This window comes from Octodon degus, unplaced genomic scaffold (assembly GCF_000260255.1).
Source record: "Octodon degus isolate 3935 unplaced genomic scaffold, OctDeg1.0 scaffold00128, whole genome shotgun sequence".
Classification (NCBI taxonomy): Eukaryota; Metazoa; Chordata; class Mammalia; order Rodentia; family Octodontidae; genus Octodon; species Octodon degus.
This window is the reverse complement of record NW_004524704.1, coordinates 1,388,225-1,402,832: the sequence shown is the minus strand read 5'-3', so window position 1 is coordinate 1,402,832 and position 14,608 is coordinate 1,388,225. Positions and strand designations below refer to the sequence as shown.

The 14,608-nt window shown below is 52.7% G+C and overlaps 1 protein-coding gene across 2 annotated transcripts in view; it reads left to right on the top strand.

Annotated features, from left to right (window-relative positions):
• Dgkg (diacylglycerol kinase gamma) overlaps positions 1-14,608 on the top strand; it is a 167,557-nt gene that overhangs the window by 44,690 nt on the left and 108,259 nt on the right. Inside the window, exons 10-16 of one of the 2 annotated variants that reach the window (XM_004640879.2) lie at positions 575-663; positions 3,501-3,617; positions 4,506-4,598; positions 5,991-6,053; positions 8,154-8,233; positions 9,293-9,367; positions 11,816-11,901. In XM_004640879.2, coding sequence (XP_004640936.1) covers positions 575-663; positions 3,501-3,617; positions 4,506-4,598; positions 5,991-6,053; positions 8,154-8,233; positions 9,293-9,367; positions 11,816-11,901 — 603 coding nt within the window. The remainder of the gene's footprint in view (positions 1-574; positions 664-3,500; positions 3,618-4,505; positions 4,599-5,990; positions 6,054-8,153; positions 8,234-9,292; positions 9,368-11,815; positions 11,902-14,608) is intronic. The other variant, XM_004640881.2, reaches the window with a different exon arrangement.

Here is a 14,608-nt window from a genome sequence, read left to right as displayed (position 1 = left end):
ATCTCACTCATTTTAGTTGGGTTTTTGAGTCAGTGTTTATTTCAGGGGGGTCCAGTGGCCTCTTCTTTTTAATGAGCTAAGCAGCATACTCTATTCTATACTCTATGAATGTACTGGGAATTAAAATCATGCATTTGCCTCATTTCATAGTCTCATTTAGTAAAATCAAGGGGGGGAAGGAGGGGAAAAAACACAAGTGAGAGATAGGAGAAAAAGGAGAAAGGGACATTGAAAAGATAAACAGGAGAAGGAGATAGAGGGAAAGAGAAAGAGTGACCTAGGAAAGAAGGGGAGGCTCTGCTATCTGGGGACATACACTCATATCTGGGGACAATTTCCTGCCTGTTGGGGAACCACTGTGACAAGGTGGCACTGCAGAAGCTGAACTAGGGCTTAACTGGGGACTCTGCACAAGGAAAAACGGGGAGCAGCTGAATCTCCTGTAGGTGAAGCCAACTCCAGATGTCCCCTGCCCCTTCCCAGCAGCCCAGCAGGAAGCTCAGGCCTTGGCTAGGGTGGGAGGGTGGCTAGTGTCACCTGCAAGCAGCTTCCTTTGCTTCTTTTTTCTTTCTAGACTGTAAATACACTGTCCATGAGCGCTGTGTGTCCAAAAACATCCCTGCGTGTGTCAAAACATGCTCAAAAGCCAAAAGAAGTGGCGAGGTGGGTGACACCTGTTGCTGTTTTCTACCGCATGCTGCATGTGGGACAACACATCCATCACCACGGACTCTGAGGCAGACAAGGGCTTCAGGAGCTTTCTCTAGTCCCTTCTCTGCCTCGAGGACCACCCTTAAAGCATCCCATTCACTCACCCATCCATTCAGCATCCCAGAGCCCACTGTGTGCCAGGCACTGCCCCAGGGACACACAAGTCACATGAGATGATCCTGCTACTCAGGGCTGTGCAGTCTTCGGACAGACACAGGGGTACAAGCCAAATACAGACCAATGAGCTGCATGCTATCAGGATAGGGCTGTGCAGAATCGAGAGCTGAGGCAGGGAGGAGAAACCAGGGCAGGCTACACAAAGAAGGTGGCCTTTGAGTTGTGCCTGTGACCCGTGTCAGAAGGCTTTCACACGGCATCAAGGAGGACAAGGCACCCCAGGCAGAAGCTGCCCTGTGGGTAAAGGTGTGCAGATGTAGCTCGCTCGAGGTCCATTCTTACTTGGTTGTGGCAGGAAAGGTGCTCAGAAAGCAGTTCGGTCTGCCTGGTGGCACCTCAGGAGCCAAGTGGAGAAACTAGAAAGGGGTTTCTCTCACAGATGTGGGAAGCCCTGCGGAGCTTCTGGGCATGGGAGATGATGCCATTTGCAAACAAGCTGAATTGATCTGAGCACGGAGTAGAAGAGAAATAGAAGGAGAGAAACTCCACCAATATTTAAAGCCAACAGTGGTGCCGCCCCGGGGGCCCAGCTGGAGTGGTCTCTCCTCCTCCGCTATAGCAGTATCGTAACTGGCTTTGCATTGAGCATCTCTAGAGCTGGCCATGGAGCACTGTGACTGTCCCCTGTGGTTAAGGAAGAGAAGAAAAGGGAGGGTTTGGTGGGGAATTTGGAAGCACCAGCAGCACTGGTGATACAGATGCTGAGGCAGAAAGTGGAACAGGTAGGGAATGGCTCCCGGCTTCCATCCCGGCCACTGAGCGGTGCCATTCGCAGTCTAGAACGTCTATCCTTAAAATTAGGGCACCAGGACTTTGCATTGCAGCATGGGGAAGAGCCCATTAGGAATTGGAGTCAGGAGATGGTTAGCAGGTGAGAGTGGTCGCAGCCCACCACCCTGCAGAAACCTCCCAAGAAAGAGGAAGCTCTGAGGACTCGCATGCATGCCCGAGAGACACCGCACGGCCTGGCCCCCACGCCACCTACACCGCTCCATCCACCCCCTCCCGTGGCCATGCTTTCCACCGGCACACTCTGTGCCATCCAGGATCAGGTTCTGTGGCTCCTCTCTGAGTACCTGGCACACGGGGGGGGGGGTAGGCACACCCAACTTCTGAGCACGCGGGAGCAGCCCAGGCCCCGCATGATGGCCTCAGATCCCAGAGAGGCTGGGGAAGGATCACGGTGCTGAAAAGCCATCTTTGGTTAGAGTCAGAAGTCCCAGCTGCAGGCCCCTGCCTGGCCACTTAGAGCCTTGGCAGCTGGAGACGGTCGCTATCTTCCTGAAAGCCTCAGGTGAAAGAGAACGATAATTATCTCAGGCCAAATTCACCGTGGCCGCATAGTAGTCAAGTGAACTGACACGAAGTCTCTGTACCCTCCATCACGTGTGGCAAAGGGTGAGAAGCCACAAACCTCATAGGACATGTCCTTTGGAACAGTGACTCCTACCAAAAACTTTCCCAGGAGGGGAAGTTGCCCACAACTTAATTGCTGCATAATTTAAAACATTTCTTTTTAGCTACTGCAAACACGGATAAGATCATGCAAATTATTTCATGTTTTTAAAATTGTGCTCAGAGGTGAGCACTTCTAGTCATGCCCCCCAACCTTCCCTCCAGGGTCCACATCCACTTCTGGCTGCCATTCAGGTACCCTGATGAGATTTTTTAAAATTCTGCTGAGTTATGTGGGGAGAGAGCTGAAAGCCCCAGCTTCCAGTCAGTGGTGTCGTGGGTCAGTTTGTGTCACATGAGCTACACTGAGACATAGATACATGGCCTGCTGCCTGAGCTCACAGCCTGAATTGGTGGCATTTCTTGGCCCGGGAGCAGATAAAAACAGCTCTCCAGGAAGCAAGTATGAGAAGCACCCAGGGGCCCTCACTGACTTCTTTGCACTTTCTGTCTAAACTCCTTCCAGAGAGCTTCTGAACCTTGACCACGTGTTGTGACCTCCTGGAGCATGTTGGCAGATGTCAGGGATGCCCTGCCCCAGTTACCGCGGATGCCACCTACAGAGGCTCTAATTTATTCAGCAGGGAGTAGGGGTGGGCACTAGGACATTTAGAAAATCCCTAGATGATTTTAAGGAGCAGTGAAGACTGAGAAGGGGGACTGGAGCTACCCAGCAGTGCCTCCAAAGGGTGGTGACTGCCCCAGGGAGACCCGGAAACTAGCCCAGACAGCATGCCACTTTCCACAGGTGGGGGACTAAAGGTTCAGAGAGGCCCAGAACTGGCCAGAGGTCACCCAGCTATGAGGTGCAAGATCAATGACTCCAGTCACTGTGTTGACTTGCAGAAAAGCCCATCCCTGCAGGATTCTGCCAGGACAGACAGCAGGGCCGGCTGCCAGATGAGGGACCGCTGAGAGGCTTGCCTGGCAGCACGAGCAAGCAGCTCAGAATGCTGGCAGTGCGGTTTTGAGTCCACCTGGGTTAACACTCTGCTGCTTAGGCAGAGAAGGACCCAGCCTCCACTCAGCCGGCACTCAGTCGGACGCCGCCCTCTCTGGCCTTCCCGCTCCTGGGCTCCCACCAGACCTTTCTGCTGCCCTGGGCCCGGGGCTTGGTTCTGCTGCCTTCCCTGGTATCCTCCGCTTCCCTCCTGCAGGTGATGCAGCACGCGTGGGTAGAAGGGAACTCCTCCGTCAAGTGTGACCGGTGCCACAAAAGTATCAAGTGCTACCAGAGTGTCACCGCGCGGCACTGCGTGTGGTGCCGGATGACGGTGGGTTGGTGCCCAGGGTGGCCCCGCTTCTTTGCAGTGTGGGGTTTTGCACAAGCTGCGGCACAGAAACAGTACACGTCCTCTCGAAGAGCAAGAGAGAGCCCAGGAGCGAGGCGGGAGGTGCCCAGAGCGTGTGGGTCCCCACACCCACCTAACAGTACACCAGAGAGAGGACACCTCCACACCCCTAGGCACAGGGGGACGAGGGATGTTTATAGTGAGGCTGGCCAGACCCTGTGTCTAAGGCTCCAGAGGGACCGGCACCTGCCCTGAAGCCACACTTTTCATAGATCCCTCCCCATTGCCTGGCTCAGAGGCCTGGGCCTGCTGCCACCAACCACTGCACACAGTAGAGTCCACAGCACCTCAGGACACCAAGAGCCCCCAGCAGCCATAAGCTGTTCTCCCTTCCCTCCAAAGCCATGGTAGGGCCGTATCTCATCCCCCTGACCAGGTGCCAGCTCAGGAAAGACTGCAGAGCCCTCGAGATGTGGAAGTTGAGTCATGGAGCTGACCTGTGGCCTGTGACAGGTCTGCGCCCTCCCAGGCAGTAGATACCCAAGGGGGGCTCTGAAGTGGATGTGGGGGTGCCACAATGAAGGACCACCAGCCTGCTCATGACCATTCTGCTCCACAGGGAGCTCTTGGCCTCCCTCTTTGCCCGAGGCAGCTGCGGCATCCTCTCCGCACACATGCGCGCGCGCACACACACACACACACGCACGCACGCACGCACGCACAGTCACACACAGGGCAATCTGCCAGAGCCAGCAGTGCATCAGGATTTGGAGGCAGGAGACACCTTGCCTCCTTAGCAAACCTCTGGATCCTAATGCCTGATGCTCCTAGAGCTCTTCTGCTCACTGTCACCTCTGTTTTCTCCTTCAGTTTCACCGCAAATGTGAATTATCAACACTGTGTGACGGTGGGGAGCTCAGAGACCATATCTTGCTGCCCACCTCTATATGCCCCATCACCAGGGTAAGTGCTCCTGCCCCTGCTAGGGCTCTGGCTTCTCTGGGTTCACAGTTCAGGTATGAACAGTGTTCAAACCTTCACATCCACCCCAGGTTTCCCAGCATCTCCTGTGGTTTGTGTTTGGAAAAAAAAAAGGGTCAGTGCTGCACCAGCTAGACAGTGAGGGGAAGCTCTGAGGCCGTGCTTCTGACAGCTGTATCCCAGCGACCTGCACAGGACATGCACTGGTCCTGTGCACCTTGCAGGCTGGACCCAGGCAGGATGCCCAGACAGCGCCTCTGAGCAGTGAGGCCTCCAAGCGCCTCTCATCCCTGCCAACCCCCTTTCCAGCTCCATGCATGGAGCTCCTGTCCCTGGCTCCTGTGCAGGCTCAGCCCTGTTTGCAAATGAATGAATCAAAATTAAACTCCTCTTATCACCACCTGAATTTATTTCAGTCTCTTGTACTGACTGCTCTTTCAAACAAACGCCTCTCTCCTTTTTCCATCTTAAAAATACAGCCAAGTCTCATGGGCACCACTCATCCCACCCTGACTTGACTTTCCCCTTAACAATCTAAGAAAAATCACCACTTTGAAAAACTGACAGTATCTACCAAGAAGGGACTGTACAATCTCCCTAACACAATGATTCCCTGCCTATAGATCTAACTAAGAAATGCAAGCATTTATTGCACCAAAAGACATGTGCAAAAGCATTCGTAATAGTCAAAAACTGGAAGCAAGCTAGATGACCACACTAGGAGAATAAGTCAATGGAAGCATGTGATTTTTGTGTAATATAATGTATGTTGTAAGTGGAAAGAACAAACTATGCTTGTATATAAGTCAAAAGTCAAGAACAACCAGTGTGATGACCCACGCTGCACAAGCATCACATGGGCACATACATGCAAAAATTCAGCAACATGTACAACTTCAATTTGAGCATCTTATCAGATGCAATGTAAGCGTCAATGAAATAAACGACCCACCTTGGAAAAACACAATTAAGAACAATCACTTAATGTCATATCATTACATTATGTGAGCAGAACAGCTAAATGTAAGGCTTCGTTCTCACAGCTCAAGCTTCCTGATCAATGGACTAGATTTCTGCCAGTTTCCATACCACCCCCAATGTCCCTTGCCCTTGTAGGAGGATAAAGTCACAGCGAGTGATGACAGAGCCTGGAGGATCCTCGAGAAACTAGTAGCAGGGCACTCCCTTTTTGTGATCTAAAGTCCCTTTTTGAAAAGCAACTCATATTCTACAGCCTTTTAATCTCTTGGTCGCTACCTGCCACTTGGTTGTATCTGATCTCTGCCCATTTCGTAGGCTTTGGTTTTGCTTTGTGGTGGGCTTTGGTTGTGTTTTTCCTTTCAAAAGGTGCTTGTCTTTCCCCTCCTCTCACAGGACAGGCAAGGCGGGAAGTCCGATGGCAGCAGCGGGACAGCCAAGGGCGAACTTGTAATGCAGGTAGCGCGCGACCCACAGTCTGGTCATGCATTCTAAGGGGTCCAAGGCTGTGGAGCGGGGACGGGGGTTTGGGTTCGAAAGAAATGTGTCTCAACGTCTGCTTTCTCATCCGATCCATTCTGTCACACAGGAGGACACTTTATTCCGGCCTCTGGAGTTTCCTTTGACCGCCACACTGTAGGCAAGTGGTGAGAAGGGAGGTGGGCTGATCCCATCGCTGGTCCAATTGGCTTTATCACCTCTTGAGGAGCAAGTTGCATAAGACTTTGCTATGTGGACCTCCCAAACAGTAACAAAAGTGTGGCCTAAAATGAGACGGTGGGTTTCCCAAAACCTCGTCTTCCAAGACAAAGAAGCTAACCAGATCCAAAAGTGCTTCTTCATCCTTCAGTGTCTATTTCAATCCCAGGGAAGGCAGCCTGGTGAGGTACAAAGAATCCCAGAAAGGAGATGGGAAGCCAGGTCTTCCTTGGAGCCTCGGTTTCCAAGTTTGGAAAGGGGCCCGGCAACGCTCATCTTGCCCCCCTCTAGAGGTGCTGCAGGATTAACTGAGAGCTTGCGGATTTGTGTTTTGGTGGAAATTACATCACACATAACATAGGAGAACATGAAGAGGTGAGAAAGCGCTGAACATCTAGGGGGCCAATACATAAAAGGAAACATGCGTGCACATGTTCATGCACACACACACACACACACACACACACACACACACACGCACACACTCACGCACGCACCAGGTGTTAAAATCAAGCATTCCTTCTCTAGATTTTTCCATTTGAGCTCTGGAAAGCAGGCATCAGATACTGACCACAGAGCACAGCTGAACCTGTCACATTTTCACTCCGCCAGTGAGTCCATGACTTCAAGGGGCCCCGAGTAGGAGAGCTACACACACCATCACCCCATGCCTGCTGCATTTAAAGTCAAGTCAGTGCCTTGACACATCATCTGAGAAGGTACAAAATGAACAAACAAACAAGATCCACATGAACAACAACACAAACAACAAAAGAAGCCCCTGGAGATGCTACAAGCCTCAGGCACGATAGTCTTACTTGCACTGATCAAGGGACACCTTGTCGAGGAGACAGCTGAGGAACTGGCCCTGGAGGAGGAGAAGCTGTTGAGTTTGGCTTTTGCTTTTGTTTCTGTTTTTGTTTTTGCAAAGGACTTGCATAGAAGAAAGGGAGCGTTTCAGGAGAGAAGATGAAACCAGCACAAGCAGACACATAGGAGGGAGCTCAGGAACACACTCAGTGCAGCGTGTGATCAGCTAAGGGTCCGGAGGCAGCGACAGCAGTAGGACGGCACTAGACTGCGCAGGCCTGGGTGCCAGCTCAGAGATTTTATCATCAGGGCATCAGGGTGTCACTAAAGGTATATGGGCAGGAGAGGCAGTCCTGATATGTCTCTCCATAGAGGCAGCACACAGGGCTTCCTTGGGGATGAAAAGGCTCAGGAAGCAGAGGAAGAAACACTGCAAGCCATGAGTACTTGGCAGGCCAGGTCTTCCCTGGATGAATGAACACAGGGGCCCAGCAGAGCAGACCCATCTCCCAGCAGGGACAGATGAGTCAGACCGGGGCAGCTGACTCATGACTAAACAGAGAGAAGTGGGGACCAGCACACAGGAGGAAAATTGGTCTGGAAATGTGCATTTGGAAGATGCCAGGGTGGAAGTGATTCTTTGTTCCACAAGCAAGATTTTATGTCTGCACATGGCCACATGGCCATAGCTTCTAAGCTTGTGTTTTTAGTTGTGTCCCTCACAAAATTTGACCTTGTACTGAGGGCACAATGCCACACCATTGTTGAATGACTCAAAGCTCCAGTACCATTGCCCCATCTCTGACCCCAGCCTCCAACCCTCATTGCCATTAACACCCCGTAAAGGGCACTCGAGCTGGAAACACTCAGCTGCTTCACCCCTCAAAAATCTCAGCCAGCGGACCAAGACCCACCTCCCTGACCGCCTCTCCTCCATGCCTGGCCCCGGCTCCATCTACCTATCTGAATCTGTCTTACAGTCATCTCTTCTGATCTTCCTAGTGGACAAAGCAGAGCTGATGTCTTTTTCTTTTTCTTTTGCCTTTTAAGTATAAGATCATCCCCACCCCGGGTACTCACCCACTGCTGGTCTTGGTGAACCCTAAGAGTGGAGGGAGACAAGGAGAAAGGTAGGTTTTTCTCTCTTACAAAGTGGAAAGACCCTGGCCCCTCGTACTCCTGCGCCATAGAGGGAACTGTGTAACTAGGTACACAGGAGACCTGGGGGGACATCCCAGCACCACCCAGCCCAAGTGACTTGATGTCCTTGTGCCTCAGTTTCCCACTCTGGAAAATGAAATAGTATTTCTTCTAATAGGGTATTTTAAGAACTAGAATAGACCTGGTGCATAGCCCAGGCTGTGTCACATGAGCCACTGCAAAGGCTCATGGGAATTCAGAGGTGCTTATTCCTTCTTGGCCTCTGATATCTTTTCTTGGTTTAAGAGATATGGCTAGCTTCCACCGCTTAGGACGTTCTGGGTTGGCCCTGTTCCAGAGCACCTACCCCACTGGCTTCTTCTAAGTAGACTTGGAGGACAGAGAACCTAAAGGGCCCAAGTGACTTGCCCTTCTAAGTCTGTCCAGGGGTAGTAAGCAGGTGACACAGCAATCTGAAATCCTGGTTGAAAAAATAAAAAGAAATAAGGTAAAGTAAGAACTAGGGGATTCTCCCACTCATGTCCAAAGGCAGGATGCCCCTCCTGAACCAAGTGATTAATGTCTAGCTGAAGCCAAGAACCCATGCCAGGACATAGCCACGGCCTCTTAGATTCCCCCCACCACCTCCCCTGCCTTTCCTCAGGCCTTGGGATGCAGGGGCCTCGTCCCCGTTCCTTGAAGCTGTGGATCAGCCCAGAAGGGCACGGTCCCACTGCAGAGACCATCGTGACATTTGGTGCCAGGTCTCTGTGGGGAAGGAGCATTGGGAAGAAGCATCTGTTCTCTGGGGTTCTGCTCCTTGTGCCCTGCGGAGATGCAGCTCCTGTGGTGGGGGGCTACCTTCTCAGATAGTGGAGCGGCCTGACCAGGGCTGAGGACATGGACAATAGATCCGGGATATCAGAATCTGTGCGCAGTGCTTTCCTCTCTGCTTTCAATGAAACCACTGGGGAGGGGAAGTCCTCATGTGACTTCTCACAGTGACACTTTCCTCCCTGTCTTCCCTTTCCCTTCCTTTTCCCCTGTAGAATCCTTCGGAAATTCCACTACCTGCTCAACCCCAAACAAGTTTTCAACCTGGACAGTGGGGGACCTACTCCAGGGTATGAAGACAGTAATCTTTGCTACTCCTTTCCCCACCCTCCGAGGGAGAGGCATTCCTTCATGCTTTGTATGTTCCTTTCTTCTCTGGACTTGTCCCTCCTGCCATTTGCCACCTTGCTCTTTGCTGCACACCCCACACTGACTCCTGAAGACGCTGGGGAGTGCATCCCGATGGCTGTTGGAGAAGTAACTTTCTGTACCTCATCCTGCCCCCCCCCCAAAGAAAAAAGCTGTCACTTTTGTGTGGAAAACTGCATGTACTACGTGTATTTGATTGACAAAAAAAGGGCAAGCAGGGGGCCAGGGAGATGGCTCAGCAGAATAAGCACTTGCCTGGCAAGCACAAGGGCCTGAGTTCAATCCCTGGTTCCGCCAAAAGGGGGGGGGGCAGGCAAGTGACTTGCTTGAGGTTCTTGGCAAAGCTGTGTGAGCTGCTATCTTCATGGCTCACCATAAGACAGAGGAGAGCTACCCAGGGAGAGGAGGGTCGTGAGTCTCTGGGTCCTGCAGGCAAAGGTGGGAAGGACAGAGAGGGCGACAGACAGAGCTGGTGCCATGGTGCCATCTGCTGGCCAGTTCTGGCCCACGCTCCCCGCACAGGGTGGACCAGCCTCCGGCCTCCTGCGACTTAGGGAGCATTTGTCTTGTTGACTCAGGGAAATCTCTCCCAAGGCCTGGCACTAGTAACGATTCTAAAAATAGAAACCTGTCCTTATGTTGGTTGTCTGCAGCTGTTTACAGCAATGGCAGTGTAAGACCCTGCAAGGAGAAAGATAGAAGAATACGGTGTCACTACTTCTGCCATGATTTACCTGCAAAATTAACCTCAAAACACAGCCCACCTAGCCCTCTGTGCTCACTGCCATGGTCCTTTATGTGGTTCATTAATGGCCATGACCATTGTGTGACTGCCAGTTACAGCTGCTAGCACAGCCTTGGGCATGAGCAGCGGCCTACCAACACCTGGACCAGCTCACTCTTCTAGGCTATTTTCATACTTGGACCTGGTTCCCTAGTTTAACCTTTTTCTAAATTGCCATTAATGTAGATGACAAACCAGGACTGGCAAATCCTGAGTCTCTGATGTGCTTATCCATCTATGATCAGATAGGAAGCTTACTATATGACACATGGAAGATAGAGGGTATGAATTCACCTGCACAGGTGACATGGCTTGGGGGACCCCAAGGGTCTTCTCAGACCACCAGGCTGGGCAGACGGGAGCTCCTGACCTCCATGCAGCTTCCCAAGTCTCATGCTAAGGGGTCCACAGGGCACACTGCTTCTAAAGCAAGGGTTCGTCACCTCTATGTACCACAAACCCCTTGGCAGGCTGGTAGGCTTCTGGCCTTTTTTTTTTTTTTTTTTTTTTTTTTTTTTGAGACAGGGCCTTGCTATGCAGCTCAGGCTGGCTTTGAGCTCACTTTGTAGCCCACGCTTGTCTGGAACTCACAATCCTCCTGCCTCAGCCTCCCGAGTACTGGGATTACAGGCGTGTGCCACTATGCCTAGCTTAATAACCAACTTTTTTTTCCAGACCCCTTTAGAATATTTTCTAGTGAAAAAATGAAATAATGTGGGATTGCCAGGGAAATGAATTAGGTTGAAAACTAGTTATCAAAACATTAAAAACAAATTTGTGATATGGAAACGTATATGTTTTACCAATGCATTAAATAGCGGTAGTCATAGGCACATCTCATAAGTACTGCAAGATCAAAGCAGTGCTGAACATAAATGGTAGGATGCGGTGTGCTCCACAGTGGTAACAAAACATTAGCTGTGAGTCCCACGGCTGACAAAGTCACTGTATCGTTAATATCGCTGTCATCCGTTGCCTGCACTCATAGTGGGAAGGAGATGCGTAATTTCAGCAAGCGCTTAAGGAAGAGGTGAATGCAATGTTTTCTCCTGCAAGTTCTTGACGCTCTGAATTCCATCCACAAGTCCCTTGGAAGCTGATGGGTCCCATGGAGAGAAGGTGGAGGGCCCCGCTCCCAAGGCTGGAGGCTGGTGTGAAGCAGGATGCATGTTCTGTTTGACTCCGTGTCCATGGAAGAGTAAAGGAGGACCCAGCTCCTTCTGGGCATCTCGTTTAAAGGCTATAAAGACAGAGCAGGCAGGAGAACCCAAAGGGCATCAAAATATTGAGGCTTATCTGTATTGGTGTCAAAGTGGGCAAACTGTGGGTTCTAACTCCAAATAGTAGAGAATGACTGGAAGAGGGTTTTCTGTTCATGCCGAAGGTAGAGCCAGAGTCTCCTCTCATACACTGTGGCATGCAGGTGACTTCTGGTTTCAGAGCATTAAGTGGCCCTCTTGACCCCCTAAAGAATCAAGGTCTTAACATTCTCCCAGGGGACAGGGAGACGGACGGACTCAGTTCACAGCAGAAATCAGCCGCAGCCCAGTGACAAGGACATTGTGGCCTTTCTTCTACTTCACAGGCTGAACTTTTTCCGTGATACCCCAGACTTCCGCGTGCTGGCCTGTGGAGGGGACGGCACAGTCGGCTGGATTCTGGATTGCATCGGTAAGCACGCGTGGGGAGGGCCCTGCTTCTCTCTCCTGAGTATGTTCAAAGTCAGCCAAGGGCAACTAGACAGAAACAGTCATTTCTGTATCAGCCTTTGGATGAAATAGTTGCTTTGAATGGAAAAAAAAATCAATTAACAGAAAGATTCCTATAGGTACAGCAATAGCAGTTTTGTGTCAAGTCTTGCCTCTGTTGTGGCCAGAGCTAGAACAGTAGCAGAACTGACAGGGGTGAGAGCATGGAAGGGCAGGAGAGGGACTCAGGGTAGACCCAGGGAGGAGAGAAGGCCGAGAACTGAGCACAGATGCCCAGCCCTGGGCCGCCCTCGGGAGAACACCTGGAGTAGTCCTGAGAGCACATCTGCAAAGTGCAAGCAAAGCAAGGCCAGCCTGGCCCAAGTCCCACACACCTGGATCAGAAGGGCAGCAGGAGAAGCCGCACCCTGAGCTCCCCCCAGCCTGGACCTGCAGGCCCTTGCACATGTCACACCCAGGCAGTGGAGGGCGGGCTGTGAAAGCTTGAGAAGAGCTCTCCCGAAATCTACAGACCGAGGTAAACACTGTGGAACTCAGGCCTGGAAAGGATGCACTGGGGAGAGGGGGGTCACCAAGTTCAGAGGGGCCCCAAACCCGTGAACCCCAGCTGCTACCTGGGCAGCTGTCTGTGCTAAGCCCTCCTGGAGTCCTGGGGTACTGCAGTGAGCACATGGGTGAGACCCGGCCCTGATGGAGCTTACCGCCAGCTCAAGAGCTAGGCAAGAAGAAAGAGAGAGAGGAGGACAGACAGACAGACAGACAGACAGACAGACAGACAGACAAGGAAGGGAGAGGGGGAAAAAAAAGGAAGGAAGAGGGACAGGTAAGGAGGGAGGAGGGAGAGAGACAAGAAGAAAGATGGTATATACAGAATGCCAGAGGACGGTTTCAAACCTATTACAGTGAAGGGCCAGTAGAAGCCAGGCAGGAAGTGGGCAGACCTAAAAGCCTTCAGAGGGAGGAAGAAGTTGTTTGCAGGAGACCTGGAGGAAGGCCGAGCTGAAGGAAGAACAGCCCAGGGTGGAAGAACAGCAAGTGCAAAGGTCGAGGAAGGAGCGGGCCGGGTAAGGAAGGCCGAGCAGAGAGGCCGAGCAGAGCACAAGCAAGGGACATCCGCAGGAGAAGCTGAGGTACCGCCGGGTGGTGAGGACATTACGCAGACCCTGGCTTCCTGCTGGGAGAACCCACCACGTCAGCAGAGGAGGAGCACTGCAGACCAAGAGACAAGAGCAGAAGCAGGAGAGCTGGTAGGAGGCCGGGCCGGATCTAGCCGTCCAGGGGCGAGGTGATCGGGACTGGGCCACAGCAGAAACCACGGACGGGAGAAGCACCCGATTCTGGACATCTCTGGAGGTGGAGCCAGCAGGATTCTGAGAGCCCGGATGTGGGAGTGGAAAGGACCAGAGAAGTCATGCGTGGGCCAGGGCCAGACCTGGGCTGGGCAGGAAAGGCGAAGCCCAGGGCCCACGTAGACCTGCAGGAGGGGTTGGGGTGCATCTGCCAATGCTGCTCCCCCAGTGCCTTGGTTTCCATGGACACAGTCTCGCCTGCAGCCGCCCATGCGCTCCTCTCACTGCTCAGTCGCTGTAGCTGGAGGCCAGGGAGCGCCGGGGCAGAGGAGCAGCGAAAGGGCAGGCGTGTGGGCTGCTTGCTGGTCCCCTCTCCCTCCACTCCCTTCGCGTGGTGAGAAGTGCCCTGATGCTCACCCGCAGAGAACACATGTGGCAGAAGCCGCTCGAAGCAGAAAAAAGACCAAAGCCATGGAAGCCACATCAGGTTGTTTCCCACAGTCAAGTGGCTCTAGGAGAGAACGCAGAGATATACCGACTAACCACACGGTACGTCGCTCGTTCACTCAACACACATTCAGGCGAAAGTCCACACCACAGTCCTGGCCGCCTGGTTGCAGGCCTCTCTGCGCCGCACCCGAATGACAGAGTGACCGTGGATCGGTGATGCATGTCCAGCATATCAGCAGCTTCCCCTTCGGCTTAGGATGAAGTCAGAATCCTTCAAATGACCTTGAGGGCAGGGAGCACAGCCAGTCTCCGGCCTTCTGTCACCCCTCCAGTCTGCTACCCTGGCCTCTGGCCATCGGCCCTCCCCAGTCTGCACCCCACCCAGGGCCTTTGCCCTGGGTCCCCGTCTAGAATGCTCCCCACCCTTGGCTCAGCTCCTTCCCAGCCTAGATGAATATGAGAGGAGGCGCAGGCAGTAGATCCGTGGCCGTGGCCGCCTGACTATGGGGCTCCGCAAGAACCCGAGCCGTAGCTCTTTGCCCACATCCAGGGTGCAGCAGCTCACAGAGCATCCGGCAAACAGCAGGACTCTGCCCTGGAGTACAAGACCTCACCCCCATCCTGGAGGCTGCTCTCCATTCAGGAAACTAGCAGACAGCTCTGAGCCAGTGTGTGATGAGATCACACTGGCTTAAAGACATACTTCGGAGAGGAGCCAGGTCCAGACGGGGCTGCTGGGGAGGGCGTCCCCAAGGTGGCGGCTGAGCTAAGCTGCAGACAGCCTTGTGATTTAGGGAGGTGAACCCCACAGGTTGGCTGACCCAGAGGGGGAAGCTGATGAGTCCAGGGAGGAAGGCAGAGCCCCGGGGCACCGGCAGAAGCGCAGCAGAGCCCTAATGCTGTGTGTCCATGCTCCGAGCCTCAGCATCA